This window comes from Lepisosteus oculatus, chromosome 12, assembly GCF_040954835.1.
Source record: "Lepisosteus oculatus isolate fLepOcu1 chromosome 12, fLepOcu1.hap2, whole genome shotgun sequence".
Lineage (NCBI taxonomy): Eukaryota > Metazoa > Chordata > Actinopteri > Semionotiformes > Lepisosteidae > Lepisosteus > Lepisosteus oculatus.
This window is the reverse complement of record NC_090707.1, coordinates 18,778,315-18,801,488: the sequence shown is the minus strand read 5'-3', so window position 1 is coordinate 18,801,488 and position 23,174 is coordinate 18,778,315. Positions and strand designations below refer to the sequence as shown.

At 34.7% G+C, this 23,174-nt stretch overlaps 1 protein-coding gene across 1 annotated transcript in view; it reads left to right on the top strand.

Moving 5' to 3' along the window:
* Nucleotides 1-66: 66 nt before the first annotated feature.
* itga4 (integrin alpha 4) overlaps nt 67-23,174 on the top strand; it is a 38,098-nt gene continuing 14,990 nt past the window's right edge. Inside the window, exons 1-15 of the mRNA XM_015358987.2 lie at nt 67-427; nt 776-891; nt 3,079-3,182; nt 4,003-4,132; nt 6,934-7,001; nt 7,120-7,249; nt 8,999-9,084; nt 12,940-13,005; nt 13,104-13,241; nt 14,083-14,191; nt 15,138-15,232; nt 15,680-15,770; nt 16,784-16,829; nt 17,221-17,375; nt 18,837-18,991. Coding sequence (XP_015214473.2) covers nt 183-427; nt 776-891; nt 3,079-3,182; nt 4,003-4,132; nt 6,934-7,001; nt 7,120-7,249; nt 8,999-9,084; nt 12,940-13,005; nt 13,104-13,241; nt 14,083-14,191; nt 15,138-15,232; nt 15,680-15,770; nt 16,784-16,829; nt 17,221-17,375; nt 18,837-18,991 — 1,734 coding nt within the window. The 5' untranslated portion in view covers nt 67-182. The remainder of the gene's footprint in view (nt 428-775; nt 892-3,078; nt 3,183-4,002; nt 4,133-6,933; nt 7,002-7,119; nt 7,250-8,998; nt 9,085-12,939; nt 13,006-13,103; nt 13,242-14,082; nt 14,192-15,137; nt 15,233-15,679; nt 15,771-16,783; nt 16,830-17,220; nt 17,376-18,836; nt 18,992-23,174) is intronic.

Below are 23,174 nucleotides of genomic sequence, written 5' to 3'. Positions count from 1 at the left end.
CGGATTGTTTTATAGAAATTAAAGCTTCGTTTTCACGTGACATGATTTGACCAGAGTGCTGTTGGAAAGACAACAGTAAAGATCAACAGTAGAGTAGTACCGTAACTTTTAAAAGCAAGTTTAACTCTTTCAGATTCTAATTAACATTTTTCTTTTTTTTCTTTTCATTTGTCTCATAATTTATGCAAAGCGAGTTTTTTAAGTGCATGTGCCTCTTAAATAGATATTTTCTTATAAGTATGGATCAAAAAAAGTTAGAAGAAGTTCATAGCTGGTTTATCGTATTGAAAGTGGCGTGCTTTTTTTATCTAGTCAGCAAAGCCGAATGCTACAATCTGGATATAGAGAATCATGTAATTTTCAATGGACCAAAGGGATCTCTGTTTGGATATTCAGTTTTGCTACACAGTCATGAAAATCAGAATTGGTAAGTGTAAAATAAATTTATTTTCTGACAATAATTTTATTTTAATACTTGACTTTTAAATGAACGTTGTTTTTCAGAGAAATTAGGATATTCGTTTGATGGTTTCTGTTTCATCCGTGGGTTAACGAACAAAGCTGTCATTAAGTCATTTCCAGAATGCAGTAAAATGCAGAGCATACAAATTAGCCTTCTATGGAAGTACAAAGCGCTGTTTAATTCTGTAAGAGGCGATTTTGTTCCTACTACTTTTATATCTGTAGATAACTGCACGTTTTTAACAAGCGGTATGCTAATTTTAAATTAATCGCCAATCTTGTTAGTGTAAAACATCATTTTTGTGTGTTCTAGGTTGTTAGTGGGAGCTCCAATTGCTAATTCAAGTAGTAACCAAGCCATCGTCAACCCTGGTGCAATTTTTAAGTGCAACATCAATGACATCAATCACTGTGAGCAGCTACCTGTCGGTTAGTATTGATTATTACAAAATGTTTTCAGTTAATGACTTATGTAATTGAATCTCTTGTTGCGTTCAAATCTGTTATTTCAGTAAAAATAATGAATTTACAAATGGCAAAGTATTTTTTTTAAACTGGTTGAAAGTAATTACTGAACATACTGTATAGTAATACTAGACAGGCTTTTCTGAGGTGTTAAAAACGTTTTTCTTGTTCAGTTTAGTCCTAACGTCCTGACAAAGAGAGGTTGCGTTTATCAGCCAAGTAGATTGGAACTGTTGAATCTTGTTTCTGAAGTTGAAATCTTCGATTACCATTAACATAATATCATATGTGCCTTTATATTGTATAGTCTATGTTAGGATTTTCAGCAGTGTTTCATAGCTGGGGCGTTTTTAAATTCTAAGCTGTTCCAGCACGTGGTAAGAATTTAATGAATCAGCTGTTGGGATATGACACGGCCATGCATAAAGTATGAGTTTGCAAACGAATAGCTTGACATATGAACTTTTCATAGTTGTATTTTAGTAATAATATAGTTATATTATCAGTTCCCATTATTACATTGAAATGTGTGCGAAGTTTACGGGGAGATATAAGGCTTTGATTCGCGCGGTGTGAACCTACAACGTTCACTTAAGCACTTTGGGATGTCAGCCAACGACATACACTGTGTATAAAAGGAGAAACTGAAAAATCAGCTAAATAAGGTATACCATTGTATTTATTATATTTATGTCTTTATGTGCTGTGTACTGTGTTTCTACAAAAACATCTGGAAAAGTTCAGTGTACCTATAGATGCTTAGAGTTGTTCCATTTCATGGAGAATAGCTTTTGAATATAACAGAGATGTGATTTCAAATTTTAAAAGTGCTTATTCTTGATCTATGATTGTACATAATCAAATCCACTGAAACTCCATAGGGTCTAATGTGTTAGCTTCCGTTACCCTGGCACAGGATCCACTTAATTCAATTACAGATTTACTTAATAAATTACTTATTTACTGTACATATTGAGACACATGCTGAAAGATGTCTTTCAAATACGCAAACACTGTAGATCTATTTTCTTCAAGCAGTTTTAGTGTGTCATAGATAACTGGTACTTCTTATCTCTCACATAAAAGATGGAATAACCGTTTTTCTCAGATGTATAGTAGGATGATCCTGTAGATCACGGCAGGACTTTTTTTGCAGGGAAAACCCAGCATCTCACAATGACTCAGCATTTCAGTGCTCATTTGGTGAGCCACCTATCATCTCCCTCTGCCTCTTCAGTAGATTGTAGGGTGACTGTGTTGGATGTTCTGAGATAACACATGGTTAGGCCAAAAGAAAAGGAATTGAATGCATTGCACTTACAAGGTGTTTTTCTTGACTGAAATACACCCAGAGAATTAACTTCCCCTTTTTTACAGGAAATTCTCTGTGACCCCTGCCAATATGTTTCAGCCTTGAGACCTTTAGTTGCCCCTGAGCCATAAATAACAAGTAAAAGTGAAATTAGCAATGCAAGTCTCTTTTAAGTGCTAAATATTTTAAGTCTGCATTTCAGATTTCAGAAGGGTTTAATGAGGTTTTTTAGCACCGCACAGTTCTGCTTAATTGATAAAATATGTTATTGGACACATAACTCTGAATCTAGTGTACATACAGTATGTTTATCTTGGCTAGCAGGTATATCACCCTGGAGCTCTCAACCTGGCTACCTACTGAAGTTAAGCAGGATTGAGCCTGGTCAGTACCTGGATGGGAGACCTCCTGGGAAGCTATGGTTGCTACTGGAAGTGGTGTTAGTGGGACCAGTGGGGGGGGGCGCCTACCCTGCAGTCAAGTGTGGTCCTAATGCCCCAGTATAGTGCCCCACACTACTGTATTGGGTGCCGTCTTTTGGATGAGACGTTAAACTGAGGTCCTGACTCAGTGGTCATTAAGATCCCTGGGCATTTCTCGATAAGAGTAGGGAGTTATCCCAGTGTCCAGGCAAAATTCTCCCCTCGGCCTTTACCATGGCCTCCAAATTGTCCCCATGTATGATTGGCTTGCACTTGCCCTGTGATGGACTGGCGCCCTGTCCAGGGTGTACCCTTCCATTGTGCTCGTTGCTTGCTGGGTAGGCTCTGGCTTCCTGTGACACCGTATGGTATAAAGCGGTTTGGCAAATGAAATGACATGTTTAACTTGTGTTTCAGGTATTGAAGAAGACAATTCTTGTGGAAGGCATTGCCTAGCTGAAAAAGATAATCAATGGCTTGGTGTTAGCTTATCCAGACAATCTGAAGAGGGATATATTGTGGTATGTAAAACACCATGATATTTCATTGGGGGAAGCTTCATCCACTCTTTAGAATAATGGAGTATGAGTTATATGGGGCAATACAATGACACAGGGGTTATAGCATTGCTCCTTCACATAGCTGAGACCCTGGGTTCAATTCCTGACTTGGCTATCTGTTGAGGTTGTATGTTCACCCATGCTCATGTGAGTTTCTTCTGGATGCTTTAGTGTCCTCTCACAGTACATTGGTTGATTAATTGGCCTATGGAAAAACTGGCCCTAGTGTGAGTGTATGCATATTTATATTTGTATCTGTGTGTGCCCTGCAATGGACTGGTATCCTATCCACTATGTCCACTAATGACACAGTGTATCCATGTAGTTATTACTTGCCAGGATTGGCTCTGTTTTCCCCTCTAACCTGAATTGGATAAAGTGGTTAGAAAATTAATGGATGATTTATATGAAGGCTTTAAATTTTAACTCAAATACCAAAAAAGGCTATCTTTCCACACCTGTGTTATCTTTCTTTGTTTTCATCCTTAATCTCTGTTTAAGAATTTTGTTCTTAAAAAGAAGTTTGAAAATAAATGTCTTTAATCTATAGCATTATTAGTGAGTTAAAGTCTATTACTCTAGGTGGTAATTTAGCTTTTTATTCTTTTGCAATGATCAACCATTCAAAAACATATAGTGAGGAACCATTACATTAATGCTTTAGAATGGAAAAAATGAAATTTTATAATAAACGGATATCTTAAATGTTTGCTATACTATATATTGTATATATGATGTGTTCTTTATTAAAAATAATTGAATCTGTCTGTTTTCTCTGCAGGCTTGTGGACATAGGTGGAAAAATGTATTTTATATGCATAAAGAAAATCAGCATAAGTTGCCTCATGGTATTTGCTACAAAATAAGCCCTGATTTAACTTTCCAACAGACATTGACTCCCTGCTACAAAGGTCAGATATAATTCTTTGTCTTTGTATACATATACAGTAAAAACTCTTGTTAAACAGTATGAAAAATGCAGTGGAGCAGGATTTAAACTTGAGGTAAAGCTTTTAAATGAGACATAAACAGAAAAGTCTTTTTTACAGCCTTAAACTCAGTTTTTCAGTTCAGAAAAGCTGTCCAAGATGAAAAGTAAACTTTAGACAATATAAAGCTATAAAAATTAAAGGAGTATTCTAGGGATTTTGGTCATGGCATCATTTCATCATTTGTAAACATGCTTCTCACAAGAAAGTTTGTTACATGTACCGTAGTACTGTATATTGTAGATCACATGACACATTGAAGTCATATACTGTACCACTCACATTTCTCCATTGTGTTGTTATACTGTAGATATGCAGTACAACGGGGTAATGCATGACATTATTAATCCCAGATGGATACTGTATAGAAACTCTTTGGTGATACTTGCATTGAGGGGACACTTATCATATTGAAATTAAAATTACAGAATTGGTGTAACAATGGGTGGAGCATAGATCTCAAATTATGGTGAAACTACCACTGTACATTAAGATCTCCATCGTCAACTCCTAAAGCTGACATTACTGACCTTTTAAACAACTACCTTACCACTACCAAAAGTTCCTTTTTTCCTCTGTGTGCTTTGCCTGACATTTCCTGTCTTTCTGTATCTCTGCTGAAGTCAGGTGGTTAAATGGACACTTTTTTGCTTTGGCAACTTTAGATTACAACATCCCCACAATTAATATTCAGTTGAGGTATTCTTTTTCTGTTTCACTGAGAGTAATGATTAATGAATCAACAAACTTGTCTGCACATTACCTTTGAACATGCAGATTCTCAGGCATGTGAACATTTTAATGTCTCCCTTGTGTTGTCAATACGTTTGCTATTTCAAACCCTGGAGGTAACCTGGTGCACAAAATTGTGATATAGGCTTTATATTGTTCTACTGGTATATCACAACCTTACATATTATTAGGGTCAAACAGATACATTGCTTATTGTTGTCTAATAAGCAATCTGAACATGTCTTGCACTTCCAAAGAGTGTCACAGTAAAACAGCCTAATGAGTATGCATGGTCTCACATGTGTGCAAACTGGGCATTTCTGGCTGCCTCTACAATAGACTCACTTGTCTTTATTGATGATGTGATGATTGTTGGCAGTAGAATGTACATTTCTGATTTCAGATACATTTTGTCTGCTTATGTCAAAGAAAATGCTTCCGTGTTGGTCATTGCATCATCATGGAGCAAGACAATGACTAAAAACCAGGCAATGCTACCAAAGAGTTCATCATAAGAAAAAAAACATGGAAAATCTTTGACTGGCTAGGTCAATTTCCAGATTTAAATTCAATTGTAGATGCATTTTATATGTTGAAGAAAAAAGTGAAGTCAGAAAACCCAAGAATAGACAATATCTTGAAGTGGCTATAGCAAAGGCTTGTGAAAGCATCTCACATCAAATGATTCTAAAAAGAGTTTGGTTAGCTCAGTGGGTCACAGACCGTATGCAGTGATTGTGTCAAAGTGATACACAACCAAATCCGGACCTCTAAACTCTGAAAAAGAAAATGTGACAGTATGGATGGTCTCTGGAAATCACTGGTTTAACATGTTCTGATATGATCAAATGTATGCATGGAAATATTCCCTCAAAAATTGTACTTTTCATTCATATTAATCTAACAAATATACAGTATACTTCTTGACTTCAAAGCAAAAATTTAAGTTTTGACTTAGCTGTCACAATACTTTCGGAGGGCTTATGAAATGAATACACTTAGAGAATGTCTGTTATAGTGCAGTAGACTTTTGGCCAATGCAGTGGTTATGATCCTACAGTACTAAGAAAACTTAGGAAAATAGGCATTGGAAACATGTTAAGATATCTTATGTAATAAATACAGGAGAAGTATGTGAAAGGGACTTTATACGAGTTTTAATCTCTTGCAAATTGTATTGCTTTTAAAGGGATTAACTGTAATAAAAATATGAAAACGGTCACAAAAGGCAATTGCATCTTCACTGAAATTTTCATGGTAACTGTAAAAAGGACTGAGAGAAAGGATGGTTTATGGTGGTGTGGGTGCGTTAAAGAGTTTCAAGAGCACACATTACTAAGAATTTTGGCGGACCACATATGACCACATGTAGTCAGATTTTTCTTGTCCGACAGACAGGTAATACCATTGATCTTTTCATGTAAAGTATAATCAAATCCAGTCTGGATAAGCCCAACACCTTTAGTTAACTGAGTGGTAATGGTTTTTTTTTGCATTAAGTTACAACAATGTAACAGAGGAAACAGTTTTTTTTTTACAAGTGAAAAAAGGAAAAACCTGAGAGCTGTTCATGATGAAGGTTCTTAGCTACAAGCAATTTTTCTTTTAAGTTTTGCTTTACTTTTCTGCAGCTCAGGGTTATAAATTTAGTTGCGAAGTGGTAAAATGCCTTTTGTCTAAAATACACAATACCTTATTATATTATTCAATACCTCATGGGCAGTTGAAACAAGATGTGACACAACTCAAGCATATAAATTAATATGGTTTTAGAAGGCCTTAGAATGCTGGGAAGGGAGCAGAATGCATCTTAAATGGGTAATAATTGCTGAAATGAAGAGTCTGTGCTTCTATCTTTTAATTCATAGATTTTGAAACAGATGTGTTACATCATACATAGTGTTTTAAATGGGTTGTGTTTGCTATTTGCTCAATATCTTTACTGAAACTATTGAAAGAAAATGCAGAATATTTTATATTTATTTTTTTAGATCATCAGCGGAAATTTGGTGAAAGCTATGGTTCCTGTCAAGCTGGAATATCTAATTATCTGACAAAGGTGCCCAGTTTTTTTTTCTCTGCTTGGTTCTTTATTAAGGGAACATGGAATAAAACCGCTATAAGTGAATATACACATGCTGCTTTATGGTATTTTAACACCAGTGTTTGTATTGCAGGATTTGATTATAATGGGAGCTCCTGGAACGTTTTACTGGACTGGATCTGTTTTAGTTTATAATATGTCAAGCCGTTCTTTATGGGCATATGTTGATAATGAAAACCATGTCCTTTTTGGAAGCTATTTAGGTAAGATACTTTGAAACCTGCATAATAAGTGAAACATCTTTACATATGCATCATCTCTTAAAAAAGTATCTAGGACATTTTCTTTTCTTTTTTTAAACTAGAATTATTTGTACCATTTATACCATTCTGTACCATGGAAATACAGAAAACAAATGTATCACCTTTGGCTTTTTCATTTCCTAAATTTTAACATCATGCCAGAGGAAAGTGAAGATTTTAGGTCTTGTGAGGAATAAGGCTTACTTTTCAGAACAGAATGTCAGCTGATTTACATTTATTAATGTTTGGTTTCCAAAGCACAGTTTTAGATTAATTATTGACACTTCATGCTGAATGATGGCTTAATCAGTATGTTAAAAGGTTGTAGTTTCTCTTGAAAAAGTAAACTGGGATCATTTCTGACCTCAGTTTTAATTAAATAGCATTTTACATTTTCAGAGATTATAAATTGCAGTGCCCATGTTTTAGTGTTATTTGCCGTTCTTATGATTTATAGTAAACTCATTTAAATAAATGCCATCCTACAGCACATTTAGTAGCATGTTATTATATTGTCTGGTAGATTACACATTTTAAAAGTTACAAATAGTTTTGTAATATGTCTTTTCTGTTCTTTAATTTTTAATTTAAATGTACAGTACATTGTAGTTTTGTGGGTGAAGTTTCACTCTAAAAATAGCAAGAGTGCTGAGTGATGAGACAGAAGAATGCTAGTCTGCTGTAGTTTGTTGTACTAACTTTTAAGATGGTGGAAAAGCCATCTTTTCTATCCAAGGATTCAATTGTTAAAATCAGTACATTAAAATGTATCAGTAGAATTATGTAAAGATTTAAAATTGGCTTTGCCAAACTCTATCTGACAATATTTTAACATACTAATACAATAAAAGTCTATTATTTGTATATACTTTTTATCTTTCTACATTTTTTTAAATGCCACACTTAAAGTAATTTTCTGCTTTATCCATGTCATTAATCAATTTCTTTTGGACTGTGCCTTTTATTTAAAACAAGTTTGAGAGAATAGGAAGGATAAAGCCTTTTTTATATTAGCTGGAAGTCCAAGTTGTTTTGCTTACATACATTAAGCCAGTTCTGCTGTTTTAAAATAGCTTTTATCCTAAATCTAAATGTGCCAAGAGTCCTTTATTATGGAAACAGCAGAATGTAAAGTTTGGTGTAGTGATTATAAAGTCTGTAAAGGAAATGTAAAAGCTGTGCTTGAGTCCTTCTATCTGCACATACGTTAATAACAGGAAGTTATGCAGGTGCATGTTTTGTTTTTGTGATTTGTGAAAATACAGCATGATTATATTGTTTTGATAATACTGACTGAAGTGCATACACAAAAACCCTATTTGTTCTGCTTTTAAGGTCAGCAATAATGGGACTAAATTGGCAATCTTCTGGTTATGGGTTTTTCATAAATGGGTACTAATATCTGAATCTGGCTAGATATTTCTTATTTGCAAAGGAACAGTAAATTAGAATTATTGGACAACAGAAATAGGTGAACCTTTTCTTGGTCTTTGAATACAAATACTCAATCTACCACTGTGTCGTATCTAATTTATAAGGAAACTGTTAAATATGGTGCCTGTTAACATTTTCACACCAAATACAATATATAGTGTAGCTGTTATGCTGATGAAAAAATGACATCAGTTAACTAAGGCTGGAATATGTGTGACAGTCTAAATTAAGAAACAGGTTTTCACATCTCTGTTTTCTTCATTTCCTCTCTGAAAGGCTATTCAGTAGGTGCTGGCCATTTTAGCCATCCAGATTCCACTGAATTTGTGGGAGGGGCTCCCCAGCATGGGCAGACTGGTAAAGTAAGAATTAATTCTTATCCATATTTCCTTTATTGTAGATTAAGGTTTTACCAACAGCAGAAAAACAGGAAATTATGAATTAGGAGAAATATGAATAAATATAGGATGTGAAACCATTCTTCTCTCTTAAAGGATTCTGTAACACCCCAGTGCCGCTATGAACCACCATGCTACTAAACATTGTTGTCTACTCTTTGGTGATATTCCTCCAATGCCATACTCATATAGATTATTTTTAGTATTTAGTATTCCCTGCAATATCCTATCAGACAGACCAAGCTTCCTTAATAACAAATCTGCTGTATGCTGTAGTTTGGAAAAGTATAACCAAAACTTTTATAGTACATAAACATTTTAACATAACTAATGGTGCCAACAGAGGGAATAGAGTACTTGCGTTGGCATTGAGTTAGAGGCTGTTTTCAAACATTCAGTCTAACTCTTTGGTTTGTTATAGAAATTCCAAGGCCTGAGTGGAAATAAAGTTTATTCAGTTTCATCACCATTGTACTGCTGATGCATGACAAAAGAATTTGTGAATTCTAATATCAAAACAGCTGATACAGTACATACAGTTCTTTAGTCAATGGTGGTTTAGTCAATGGAGGATGTTTTCTGTCATCGCAATGTATTTTTTTTACATTCACATTGCATGATCGAAATAAAGTATACAGTTGCATATAATGAATATTTATTTATTTCTGTATACAACCAGAGAAGATTTCATCAAGCAGTAATAGTGATCTAGATAACATAGGAAAGGTGGATATCCTTAGTTCAAATTAAGGGAAAAGGTACTCTCTCTCTTTCCTAGCGTTAATCCTGCATCAACAGGGTCTGCTTGTCGGTACACCAGTCTCCATTTGGTGGTTTGAACCAAATCTTTGAGCTGACGTTGCCTTTAACTGTGACCGAGAAATACTCCAACCGGCGCGTCATTCTGCCTGCTGTCGGAGTGGGGGGGAACAAAGTAATGTAGCTAATTCATAGAGAGGGATTATTAGGAGGCATGGGAAATTTTGGCCAGGACACCAGGGTTACACCTCTAATCTTTTCGAGAAACACCCTGGGATTTTTAATGACCACAGAGAGTCAGGACCTCAGTTTTACATCTCATCTGAAGGACGGCACTTATTTACAGTATAGTGTCCTGGGGCATTAGGACCCACCTGGACTACAGGGTGAGCATCCCCTGCTGGCCCCACTAACACCTCTTCTAGCAGCAACCTTAGTTTTTCCCAGGAGGTCTCCCATCCAGGTACTGACCAGGCTCACACCTGCTTAGCTTCAGTGGGTTGCCAGTTGTGAGTTGCAGGGTGATATGGCTGCTGGCTAGGGGAGAAGGTACTATATACATTTAATATAACTGGTGCAATGCCAATGCTGACTATAACAGTACCAAATTTTAGAAATGGGTAAATAAGATGGATATCACTTCTATTTAGTTTGTTCAAAAGCTTTTTTGGTAGAGCTTTATTTATGTAGTATAGTCTTGGGTGTGTCTGGATTTAATTTAGCGAATTAACTGACTTTTTTTGTCGGTGATTCTTCTAGTGTAGTGATCTTTCAAACAGCAAAGTTTAATTAATGAGTATACTGTAAGTCATTTTAGAAGGATTATCACAAACACAGATGAAGTGTCATGATGCCATTGTTAAATCTACAAATTTAGCTGAATTTGATCCTCACGGTGCTTATATTTGTTGTATCAGACTCTATACATGCCTCCTTAATGCCACATCTGAAGTTTCTTGGGAGAAACCTTTCCACCACTCAATCCCACCTTATTAAAAATCTTAATTGAAAGATTAGTTGCAAACAATCAAAGCAATCTGTCCTTTCTAGTTTTGCTGGATCTTTTCCAAAATCTTAACATAGACTTACTGAACATACAAAGATAAGAACATTGACAGATTGGACAGTTATCTTCATTTATGAGACCTAGAAAAAAGTAATAAAATACAGAACTTCAATAGTATTTACCACACTGAATTATTTTCATTCTTCATTTTGGTTAGATGTACTGTACAGTAGGGGAGAACATGCTACAGTTTAGCCTTTTGCTTAAGCTACTATTAAAACATGACTTGTATTGAAAGGAACTGAAAATTTTAGAATTATCTACTAGTCTTAAATCTAACAACCATCAGTAGACACAAACTGGAATGCTGTCTTTATTGCACTAATATTATGGAGAGAGTAAGAGTTTTGCTGAGAGGGATTGTTGCTATTTCTAGTATACAATCTAAATGGAAAGTAGATAAACTTTCTCATAATATGAATATGAATATAATAAGCCTGGTCCTGATATTCAAGAAAGGCAATAAGAGATGCTCACAGTATGATGCTGAAACAGGCAGATACAGTAAATGTTAAGTGAGATGCAGTGTCTGACAGATTTATTCTTACCCACAATGGAACTGGAGAAAAAACATCATAATTACATGTTGGATTGTGTCTCAATTAAAATAATCTCGTAATATTACACTGTAATGATGACAGCACTTGCACATAGGAAAGTCATATTGGAAATAAATAACTGAATTCCATAAAACAATTGTTACATTTATTCAGCATTCAGGACATGTGCTAAATAGGCAAATAAAATGATACAAGACAAAGTTTTATGAGAGTAGTAATGTTAAAACTGTGGAGATGTTTTTTTAGATTGCATCTGAGAGACAGAACACAGTCATAGTATTTTTATTATTAAAAGTCAAGAGAACCACCATAGTCACTCATGAATTGTAGAACATAAGCACAGCATGAACAACAAGTTTCATTAAATGTTGACTATGGGGTGGAGCTAATTATAGCAGAATGCATGAACATCAATGGAAATCTTCTAAAAGCAAATTCTGCATTTACAGTATACTGTCCTTCAGAAAGTGTCCTATTCCTGTTGACATTCATGTCAACCTGGAACCTAGTTTGAAAGTATTGGGTGAAAAGTAGTACTACAACCAGGACAGCTTAGCAGTTTACACAGACACCAATTGGTTTGCCAGTTAACTTAGCAAACATGTCTATAAGAGATGTCTTTGATGAAACGGAACAAGAGTACCTGGAGAAAACACACAGTAACCTGCAGACTCCACTAGACAGCACCCCAGTCTAGAATTAAACCCAGAACTCAAAAGCATGTAAGCACTACTGTGCTACGAGCACTCATGCTAGAAAACACTTTGTCACACAAAGACGGAGTTTGCCATTCTGGAAGCACTGATACCTTTCAAAAGGTCAATGCAGATTGACTAAGGCTTAATTTCAGATGACGAGATTCGGCAGATCTCTATGTACTGTATGTGCATACTTTAAATGATCACTTATAGCAAACTGATCATTAATAGCAATGCTTACCAATTAAGTATATAATTAGTTAAAACGTATAATTAAGATGCCAAAGGAGAAGAAAAAGCCACTCATATTATGAGTCTCAAGGACTGGATTTTGAAATACCACATAAGAGGAAAGTAATCTTAACTTTCTAATTAACTGAATATTCCACCCTAACCACAATTTTCTCATTTTCTCTTTTGAAAAGTATTTATGACAGTTGGCAGGAGGTGCATTTCTTTGAAGTGATGAACACTACATAGCTTTCCAATCTGATCTACAGTAGCCTTCTTGCTTTTTCTACTGCAAAGGCAGAATACTTCTGATTTTGATGTGCTTTGGGAAAAAAAGCACTTTCTATGAATGAAAGTGAATCTGTGAATCATGAAGCATGATCTTGGTTTGCACAAATACTGATGAATTAGTGATATTTGGTTTGCATTTCTCCAACCTATTAACATGTTCTGGAAAGCGTGATGTGAATCGGAACTACAGACTTTGTCATTTGTTCTGTTCCAGGCATACATATTAAGTTTTGGATCGACAAGTACTTTGGAAATTATCTTTGAATTAAGCGGCAAGATGGTAAGAGACTATTACTGTACATAACCATTTCCTTGTTAAGCTAATGATTTCATTCAAATAACATTTGATGGGAGTGAATGCATTTTCCTGTTTTGCAGCTTGGATCTTATTTTGGAGCTTCCGTCTGTGCTGTTGACCTCAATTCAGATGGACTCTCAGACTTGCTTGTTGGTGCACCAATGCACAGTACTGTTCGAGAGGAAGGGCGTGTTTACGTGTATATGAATTTGGGCAAAGTAAGTTTTTTTTTTAAGACAGTCAAATAAATTGTCCCCATAGCCGCCTTTTTATACCAAATACTTCATTACACATAACTGCACAAATATGCCCTTTATAGTATGTCATCGATTTATTTGGCAACTGATAATCAGGCTTCCAACAATCTGAAATAATGATTCACATGATCAACTACACAGTTTCTGCAATGCAGTACTTTAAGCATGTTTCTGTACTGTAATTTGTTTTTAAATATTCCATGTTTGTACAGTATACAAATTCAAAACACTAACAGACATACACAACAGCCTAAAACATAAATTGCAAAAATAAGCTCCTTTAAAATACTTTGAAATGATTATTGGGTATTTTTGAAAATCCAGCAGTTGCAAAATATATCCTTACTTCTGGCAAAAGGTTTTCACTTAACAATAGTGCATGATTATTAAACAAGAAGTATATATTTTCTCTGCAATAAAGATCTCACCCACGAATGCCATTACATTTCAGCATATGGGCCCAATTAAAATTTGTGTATCATCCTTTAAATATTATTGTTCAGTTCGAAGCGCTTCTTACAGTTGGAAAAATATGTTTCAGTACAGTGAATACTGGACAATTCAGTGTGTTTTTTTGACGCGTGACTTGCATTCATAGGATGTAATATACTGAAATGTAATATACTGAGATACTGAGTACTCAGATGAAAGCTGGAAAGGAATGGCAAAGCAAGAATGCTAGTGTACCATTGTTGTGCTGAGAAGAAACTCGTGTAAAGTGTAGATTTAAGGGACACTGAGTTATGCTGACTTTTCTGTCACAGAACATCTAAGACATTTTTCCATGTTTCTCTGTGTCTAGGCTAAACTGCAAGAATTGGAATTTGAATTAGTAGGAAGTGATATGTATTCTGCGAGGTTTGGCGAAACCATAACCAATCTTGGAGATATTGATGATGATGGATTTCCAGGTAAACTAATGAAATATTTTGCCTTATTCACTTCTCATTTTTGAATTTCTCTGATTGCTATGTGCTGTATTTGTTGAATGAAACATTCCTGAGCAATAATGCAATCTATAAACACTGGTCTATTAAGAAAATGTGGTATTGGAACTGAGATTATTTGTTGATGTGATTTGAAGAGTAAAACATTTTCAAAAGTTATGTACAGAGATAATTTCTGACACTAGTTCTGTATTAGTTTTACCATTAATTTGATTTCTATTTGAATTCTTTTATTATTTTTAACACAATTCATAATAGTCTTAAACCATTAAGCATATTGCAGCAATTTTTATAATGCAATAGACATCATTAAATTACAACAGAGGCAAGTTTGTGTTACCAAAATTACATGATAATCTGAGTAATTAAAACTGTTAACTATTTAGTTTTAACTAAGGTTTTATAAATAAATAGTGGTAGTTATTTCTATGTATGTGTAACTGTCCTTTGAAGCAAGTCTTGTAGATAAATGTGTGATATACTGTTCTATTACTTAGAATAAAAAGTAAAACTTGACAGTATTTCTTGACAGGATGACAAGGATGTTAATAGTAGATGCTTACTATCGTACTGGATCCATTCGGAAAGTAGTGACTGCTCTGTTTAAATTTTTAATGTTGCTGTTCAGATTAGACAGAATATATCCTAATAATGCCTTAAGTACAGATTAATTTATATTTTTGATAGAAAACTTGGGAGCCAAAGCAACAACAACGGTAGCACAATGAGGAAAGCTAATTATTCAATAATATAAACAGTATTTTATTGAATGTCTACATGCTTAATGTGAAAGCTCCTTTGCCTTTTTAAAATCACAAGCATTCCAGATATATAACTGAAAGGGTTGGGTGTATGGAGACCATAGCTAATTTTTTCTTTTTTTAAAATATAAAAAAAAATCCTTTTGCAGATGTGGCGATTGGAGCTCCGCAGGAAGAAGATCTTCAGGGAGCTATTTATATCTACAATGGAAGGAAGAGAGGGATATCACAGACCTTCTCTCAAGTAGGTTTACAGCTGGATTTTGTGCTGAGCAGAGGAGGCCTTGACACTGACAGGATCCTATAGTTTCTGAGCATCAGATTGTGAGGTCAGCATTTCCTCCTCCTGTCAAATGGTCTCCTCCATCCTGTGACAATGAGTTCATTGTTCTCACACATTGGTGATTCTGGACAACAGAGGAAAAACAGACTTGAGGAGAGAATGTCTGAATTGGTGTAATTTCCTAAAGCAGTTCAGAAGCATTCTTTACAGTGATTAGAAGCATCTTTTATGGTTTTAAGCAATTCTTGGGAGGGAAGGAGTAAAATCTGACTTTTGAAATCTTTAGCTTAGTGATGTAAACAATGCTACACATTTAAAACTTGTATTGTGATACAGATCACCCAACTTCTTGCATTTCTTTACAATATTATTTATCGTTTTCCCTGTTGTACCCTTTTTGTTTTTTAGAAAATAACAGGAAGTATAATCGGTAATGCCTTTAAGATGTTTGGCCAGTCTGTATCTGGACGCATTGATGTTGATGGAAATGGTTACCCAGGTAACATTTTTTTTAGCTCTAAATTTGACCATGCACATTGTAAGATGATGCTTGGAACAGCAGTGAATTACTGACTGATACCAATGTTGGTAGGATACCAGTAGCTAATAAAACTTTTCACTAATCTAGCTCTTGTCAGACTGAGGGAAGATGGTTTCCTTATGAAGCAGGCCAAATTTCTTATGTATTCAATTTTCAAAATCTCCTAGGATTTTCTTTTTTACAATTAACCTGTAAAAAGACAATTGTTGTGTTATATTGAGGTTGTGTTATAAACTGTTACATTGGGCTCTCTACAGCACTAGACCATGTCCCGCTGCATAAACATTAGATTAAGCCCTTCTCTTTTAAGCATCTTCCTTCGGTGTTTATGCAAACTCCCATCACATAAAAAGGTTTGCTTTTACTTATTGTTCTTTCATCACTGACAGATCTAATCCTTATTTCCAACTTCTCAGAGTATTTGTAATTTTAACATTGTAATTTTTTAACGAAAAAGGAACAGCCATAAACAAACAACATGCTTGTAGAAGCAGAGGAGAATTGTTAGATGGTATAATGTTGCTTTATAACAAGGAAGGAAAAGGAAGACACAATTGTGTAGATCTGTGTCTGTGTTTTTTCAAGGGTAAATGTATGAAAGAGATAAGGTGTTTTAGTGAAATACATTGTCATTTTTTTAATGGAAAATTAACCCCCTCTTTTACAGCACATCCAATATGATGGCAGCAGTAAACAGGCCAAACAGGCTTCATAGTGGTATGAAGGATATCAGTTTAACAGGTCTGGGGGAAGAGAAATAGGAGATCATGTTAAAAATATTCTAAGTATTAGTGACTTAACTGCCTCATATTAAGGCAAATGAGACTAATATTACAAGAGGCATTCTGCTGATAAAAAGACAGACAATACTGCTTTAATATTACTAAATGTTAGTTTCATATAGAGGGTACCACCAATGGAAACTGATGTCTTAAAACTAATTACATTTATTAACTGTCTGTTTTCTACAGATGTTGCAGTTGGTGCCTTCCTGTCTGATTCTGCCATAGTACTAAGGTGGGAACTGAGTATTCAGAGAATAAAAACAACAAATCTTAAATAATTAAAAGCGAACACAAAAACTTTGGTTAACCTCATACATGCACTAGTAAAATGCTTGCTTATGATGACTTTATGTAGCAAGTGTGAATCTTCTAACTGTAAAATCGCTACATTTTTCAGATTATTTTATTATATTAAAGCATTTGCACTCCATTTTCTAATTCCAGAATCAATTGCGGGTGTTATTTATATATTGTGTTTAAGTGAATACATTTATTTTTTACATATTCATATTGCCCCTCACAAGGTTTAAAGCATTAAAAAGGTTTGTATTGATCCTGTGTAAGGGTGAGAGTAAGAATCACTCATTTTCTGGCTTATTTGTGTTTTCCTTAACTCTTGACAGAACCCGTGCAGTGGTGATTGTAGAAGTCTCCATGATTCTCCCTCCATCTGTTAACCGTACAAAGCCGGCATGCACTGAGAATGGAAAACCTGCAGTCTGCATGAATGTCACACTGTGCTTTCAGATCAAAGGCAGATACATTCCAGGATATATAGGTAGTGCATTTTACTTTCATTGCCACCCAAAGATAGAGATTTTAATTAAGTTGTATTTACTCAGGTTTGTGTGCTTTTTCGATAAGTATGTAAATTATTCTCATTAAGTGTTATTACACTAATTGAGTGCTTTGTTTTTTTTTTTCTTAGAAAAAAAAAAGAAAGACAAAGGCTTCCTGTAGGTAATTAAAGGTGATAAACCAGTTTTCAGTCAGACGCCAGTTAATTATGGAGGTGTGTCAGTTTTATGGAGAAAGCCTTAACTGACACACTGAAAAAGACCAATAAAATGGTCTGGTCATTGTGGCATGCCGTCACAAGTAAACTATTTCAGGCTCAGGGCATGGAAAAATATTTAAAAGAAAGCAAAAATGACACTATTTCGCAACATGTAATAAACTGAAGACAATAGCTAAATATACTGTAAATGACAATTAAGAGGAGAACAGGCTAGCTAAACTAGAGCTATAAAATCAAATGAAGTTCACTGACAATATTTTAAAATGATTGAATAAACTTTCTTCTTATTATAGCAATGGTGTCCATTTACAGTATCCTAGTACTTAGTATTAATATCCTTAGTATACTAATTGTAGTCGATTTGCTTTTTTATATTCGTTTGAAAATGCATATTGGAGTATTGCTACTTTTACATTCATATTGCAAAACAGACTACAAAACTCTTCTTTTTTTAAAATTCTGCTCATGTTTTTACAGTTGTATGTGCACAGTATATATTAATGTACCATAAAGACAAAAACAGCTGTTATCTCTCATGACCATACCTCCTTGTGGAAAAATTCAGTTAAAATGTCTGGGGTGTTGTTGTTTTTTTATTAATCAATGGTGGTTTTGCTAAATACTCTGAAACCTACCTACAGAACAGAGTGGAAATATTTAGTCCTGTGCCTCAATACATAAAATGTATTTAATATTAAATACAGTAAGTACTGCACACAAAGACATTATCCCCTAAGAACAGTTTTGACTTAAGTGTGTTCAGCTGCTGAATTGTAATAGCTTGCTTCAAAAAGCCATTGCTCTTTTAATACCATTGATAGTTATAAGATAATGTCTAAAAAAAACTGCACATCTCTTGACTGGTTTTCACACTTAAGTTTTTGGATCAGTTATGCTATTTTTAACAGCAACCACATTTTGTTTGATAATTCAGTCATATGAAAAAATAGTATTGCTTTTTGATTCGTTAGACCAAAAGATGCAATATATGTTTTTTGAAAATGTAAAACAAAATTAATATAAAAAATAAATTTATTCAGTGTTATTTTTTTTCTTTAAACATTTAAACAAAATGATTTAAGTTTCAATTGGCATACACTGCAAGATCATGTATTCTTCTTTTTCTACTATCTTGTAGTGGCAGTTTTGTAGAGTCCCAATACTTTACAGAAGTACTAACCTTGTATTTTATGACCTGGAATTTCTGTTTTCTTTATTTAGGTCTCCTTTACAACCTAACTGCAGATGTCCTCCGAAAAGAAGGATTTCCTTACAGGTTTTATTTTATTGGAAATGGGACCTCCAATGGCACATCAGGAAAAATAAATGCTTTGCACAACCGCATGAGTTGTGTGACTCACCAAGCATACATGAGGGTAAGTGAATTTTTTTACAAGACAAATGCTTACTGGTAAAATCAATATACCAAGAAGCATGCTTTAGTTTCAAATCAATTTCCAACCATTTTCCAGGTTAAGCTTTTCTGGGCTTATGAGGCTAAAGGATTCATTGCAATATGTAGTCTTTGTAGGTCATATAACTTTTTCTCTTTCAGGAGGTTAAGATGGAGTTATGTTCTGGCTTTTCGGGCCTGTGATTATTTAACAAATCAATCAGGATACATATTGATTTGGCATAATCTAAAGGAAACCTTCGTAAATTAATGATGCCTCTATAATATGATACAGTTGTTGAGTTATGACATAACTAAAAGAAATGTATAAATAGGTTCATGTTTTAAATAATGTGTTAGCCTATACATTAGACAGACAACCCATTTCAAAATAATCCTTCTCGGACAAAAGAATTTGAGACAAAATAATTAATATCGAGGCACATTATTGACAAAGAGTTTATTTATCAAAATAACTAAAATATGTTTTGAGTTAATATTTCAGATGTAAGCTGACACCCGCATGACTTTCCAAAACTGCTCTTTTACCAGGGTTTCCTGGTTATTCTCATATTTCTAAAAGTAAATTATATATTGCTGCTGATAGTTCACAGAAAATTATAAAGATGTTTGAGATAAACAAGTATGATTATCTGTCAGGACTAATCCCTGCATGGCTGATGTACATTTTATATATTTTTAGAATTGAATAATTAATGGATAATTAGAGTAATGAATGTAATGCACAACAGATGCAGCAGAGACCTTGTGGAAAATTATAATGAATTAGATAACACACGATTTGGTCAAAGCTAGCTTGTCAATGTGAATTGAAGCACTGGACATGTGGAAGGACAATCAAGGGGCTGTCTATCTACCACACCTGGGGGAATTATTTAATCAAGTGTGCTATTGTAATCGTCAGGGCCTCAGGCTGTTCAGTTTTCACACACAGGCAACATGGGACTGGAGCTGGGATGCACAAGGATTCCTGCATAGTGTAGATATCTGTGTTAGCTCAGCCTTTTTTTACCTTTGCTTTCAGTCTGCTAGTCTGTCCATTGCAATTATTGTCACACTCGGGGCACTTCAACTTGTTTTGGTTGACCCCTTTTCATCAAATCACTCTCAGTAAGTACTCCTTAACTTAAGCGTCACATTAGATTGATCTACAGCTATTATAAATAATGCTGTAATGCTACTAACAACTGCGGAAGTAGAATTGCACATCAACTTATCCATCATAAACACAGTCAGAGCAGATCTGCTCCGGTATGTGAAAGTGCTGATTTTCCAGTCTATTAGACTTAAGGTGCAAAGCTCTTGCTTTTGGGGACACCATAAATACATTCTGAGGACCTCTGGGTGTGTCTATAGGTACTCCTGACTGCCAATACCTGGCCATCCTTGATTATTTCACAGTACTTAATCTCTTTCTTTGATATATCAGAAGTAGTAAAAGATTGGGAATATTTTTAGTTGAAGCCGAATGCTACCTTTTCTTGACATCTGAATTGTTACTTATGCCCACATATCCCATCTTTGTGGTGCCATTCCTGCATAGCTGGCTAGATTTCTTTATCTTTTGGAAACCATAAAATAACAGAAGATAATCACACAAAACATGTTTTAGATATTTAAACTGATCTTTTTTGCATAATGTTATTTCTCACCCAGGATAATATTGGAGCATATAACAATTTGAATTTTGTAGTGAGAAACTGAAAAGTTATGTGTTATAAAAAAGAGGCTATACTTATTGACTGTAATACTGAAGCAGAAAGTTGTCTTTTTCTTTTTCTTTTTTTATAACTATAACAAAACCTCAACATGGAGTTTTTGTATGAAAAAATATTTACATTACATTACACACAGAACATTACTTTATGCTGTGACATCTGGGCCTTCTCACTCTGAACATGCCAATGGGAAACAAATGTGTCCATTTTGTTTGGAGAGGGACCAGAGTTCTATACAAGTCACTGCTCATTTAGGAAGTGTTGGATCTTTTCCCTTTTCTGTGTAATATTCCAATAGATAAATACAATATGGCAAGTAAGTAGCATTTACTGTAGTCTTTTAGTAACTTAAAAAGATTCTTAAACTGTGTGTTTTATGTTGTGACTGAATATTCAGTCAAAAACAGAAGTGTACGCAATTTGAATCGCTATGACTAAGGTCAACATAGTCAAATGACATACTGTATGACGAAAACAAGAGGAAGACCAGAGAAAAATTGTTTCCTTTTGTTCCCATGATACTAAATATTCTATTGGAGTCACTTGTTGTTTACTTGTTGTTGTGAATGTCTAACATCAGTTGTAAGTGCCAGGTTTAGCAAAGTGCTCCATACCCACCCACAGGAGCTCACACTGAGGAAGTAGTCTGTCTCAGGAGTTCCATAAAAAGGAGGCCAGCCGAGGTCAAACACATTAAGAAGTTACACATCTATTAGACCTCTTTATTATATGTAAACTATTAAACATCTAGTACAAAAATAGGGGCAGCATGGTGGCACACTAGTTAGCATTGCTGCCTTGCAGGCCTGGAGTCTTTGGTTCAATTCCTGGGGCATTATCTGCATGGAGTTTATATGTTTTCCCTGTGTTAAAACACTGGTTTTCATCAGGTGCTTCAGTTCCCCCCCACAGTCAAAAGATATACTGGTAGATTAATTGGCTTCTGGAAAAATTGGCCTTGGTGTGAGTGTGTGTGTTTGTTTCTGTGTGTACACTGCAGTAACTGGCATCCCATGTAGGGTGTATCCTGCCTTGAGCCCATTACTTATAGACAGGCTTTGGCTCTCCCATGCCTTTGAAATGTGTGACACAAACAAAGATATGCATTCAATCACACGAGGGTCAATTTTCTGACAAGCCAGTTACCAGTACATTTTTGTATTGTAAAGCAGGAAATAAAAACTGTCACATTAATACGTGGTTATGATGTTGCTGGGGTGGCATGTTAAAGCTTATAATACACTCAAAAGACTTCTTTTAGAATATTGTGCACAATGTTTGGTCTCCACATCACAAAAACTGTGGCTGCAACCAAATACTGTACATTCTGGGTATAAAAGACAAAAATCCTTTAAGATTTTATACATTTAGATTGAATATTTTTTGGTCTTCTTTGATCTAAACTAAAAAAAAATCTCCCTTAACCTGTCTGCATATGACAATCCTCTGAGACCAGGAAGCATTCTTTTTGCTGTTATTAGAAGTTGTTTTAAGGCTATCGTTAATTAAATCCTTTATTTAGTATGAAAGCAATATTCTAAACAAGGTTTTATAGACACCTTGTAAGCATGAATCTAATGTACCTTATACAGTTCTTCTAAGGATTACTATTTTTTGATCACTTTGAACCTGTCATCATTAAATGTAGTTCAGGTGGGTAGCTGCGTCAGCATGCGTAGGCTGCAAAGGAACAAGTAATAGGTTTATTCCATGCTGAAAAAAAGAAGAAGAAAGAGAACACAACGTTTCGGCTGTGGAGCCTTCTTCACACCTGAAGAAGGCTCCACAGCCGAAACGTTGTGTTCTCTTTCTTCTTCTTTTTTTCAGCATGGAATAAACCTATTACTTGTTCCTTTGCATCATTAAATGTAACTTGCCAAGTATCTACTGTATATAAGCATGATTTTGTGTTTTTCTCATCCACATTATCATAGTTGATATAGGCTTCTTTCAAGAATGACTGGGTGAACTTTTTTAATTAACTAATAGCAACCTCAAGGGATAGGCTTAATGTTTTCACACTTTTCATGAGGTAAAATGATGAACAGCTTCTACATTTTGACAAAGCAGTCAAAGTACCACCCAACAATTTTCCATCTGTAACAATGAAAATAAAAAGATGTATAGCAATAACATTTTCTGGATCGATTTCGTGCAGGGGCATTGTTATTTATTTGGTAATGTCACGGTGTAGTCATTTTATTTACTTAAATTATTGGGAATACATAATAACATTAGAACATTGATTTCAAATTTGAAACAGAAGACCACATTCAATGAAAGTGGGTCACATTTATAGGGACAAGGTGGGTTTTCTTCCACCTTGGAATATAAATAATGTCCAGAATCCAGTTTGCTTTTTGAGACATTGGTTGCAGTATAATAGCATGCAGTTCAATGGGTTCTCTGTTGCTACTTATTATACAG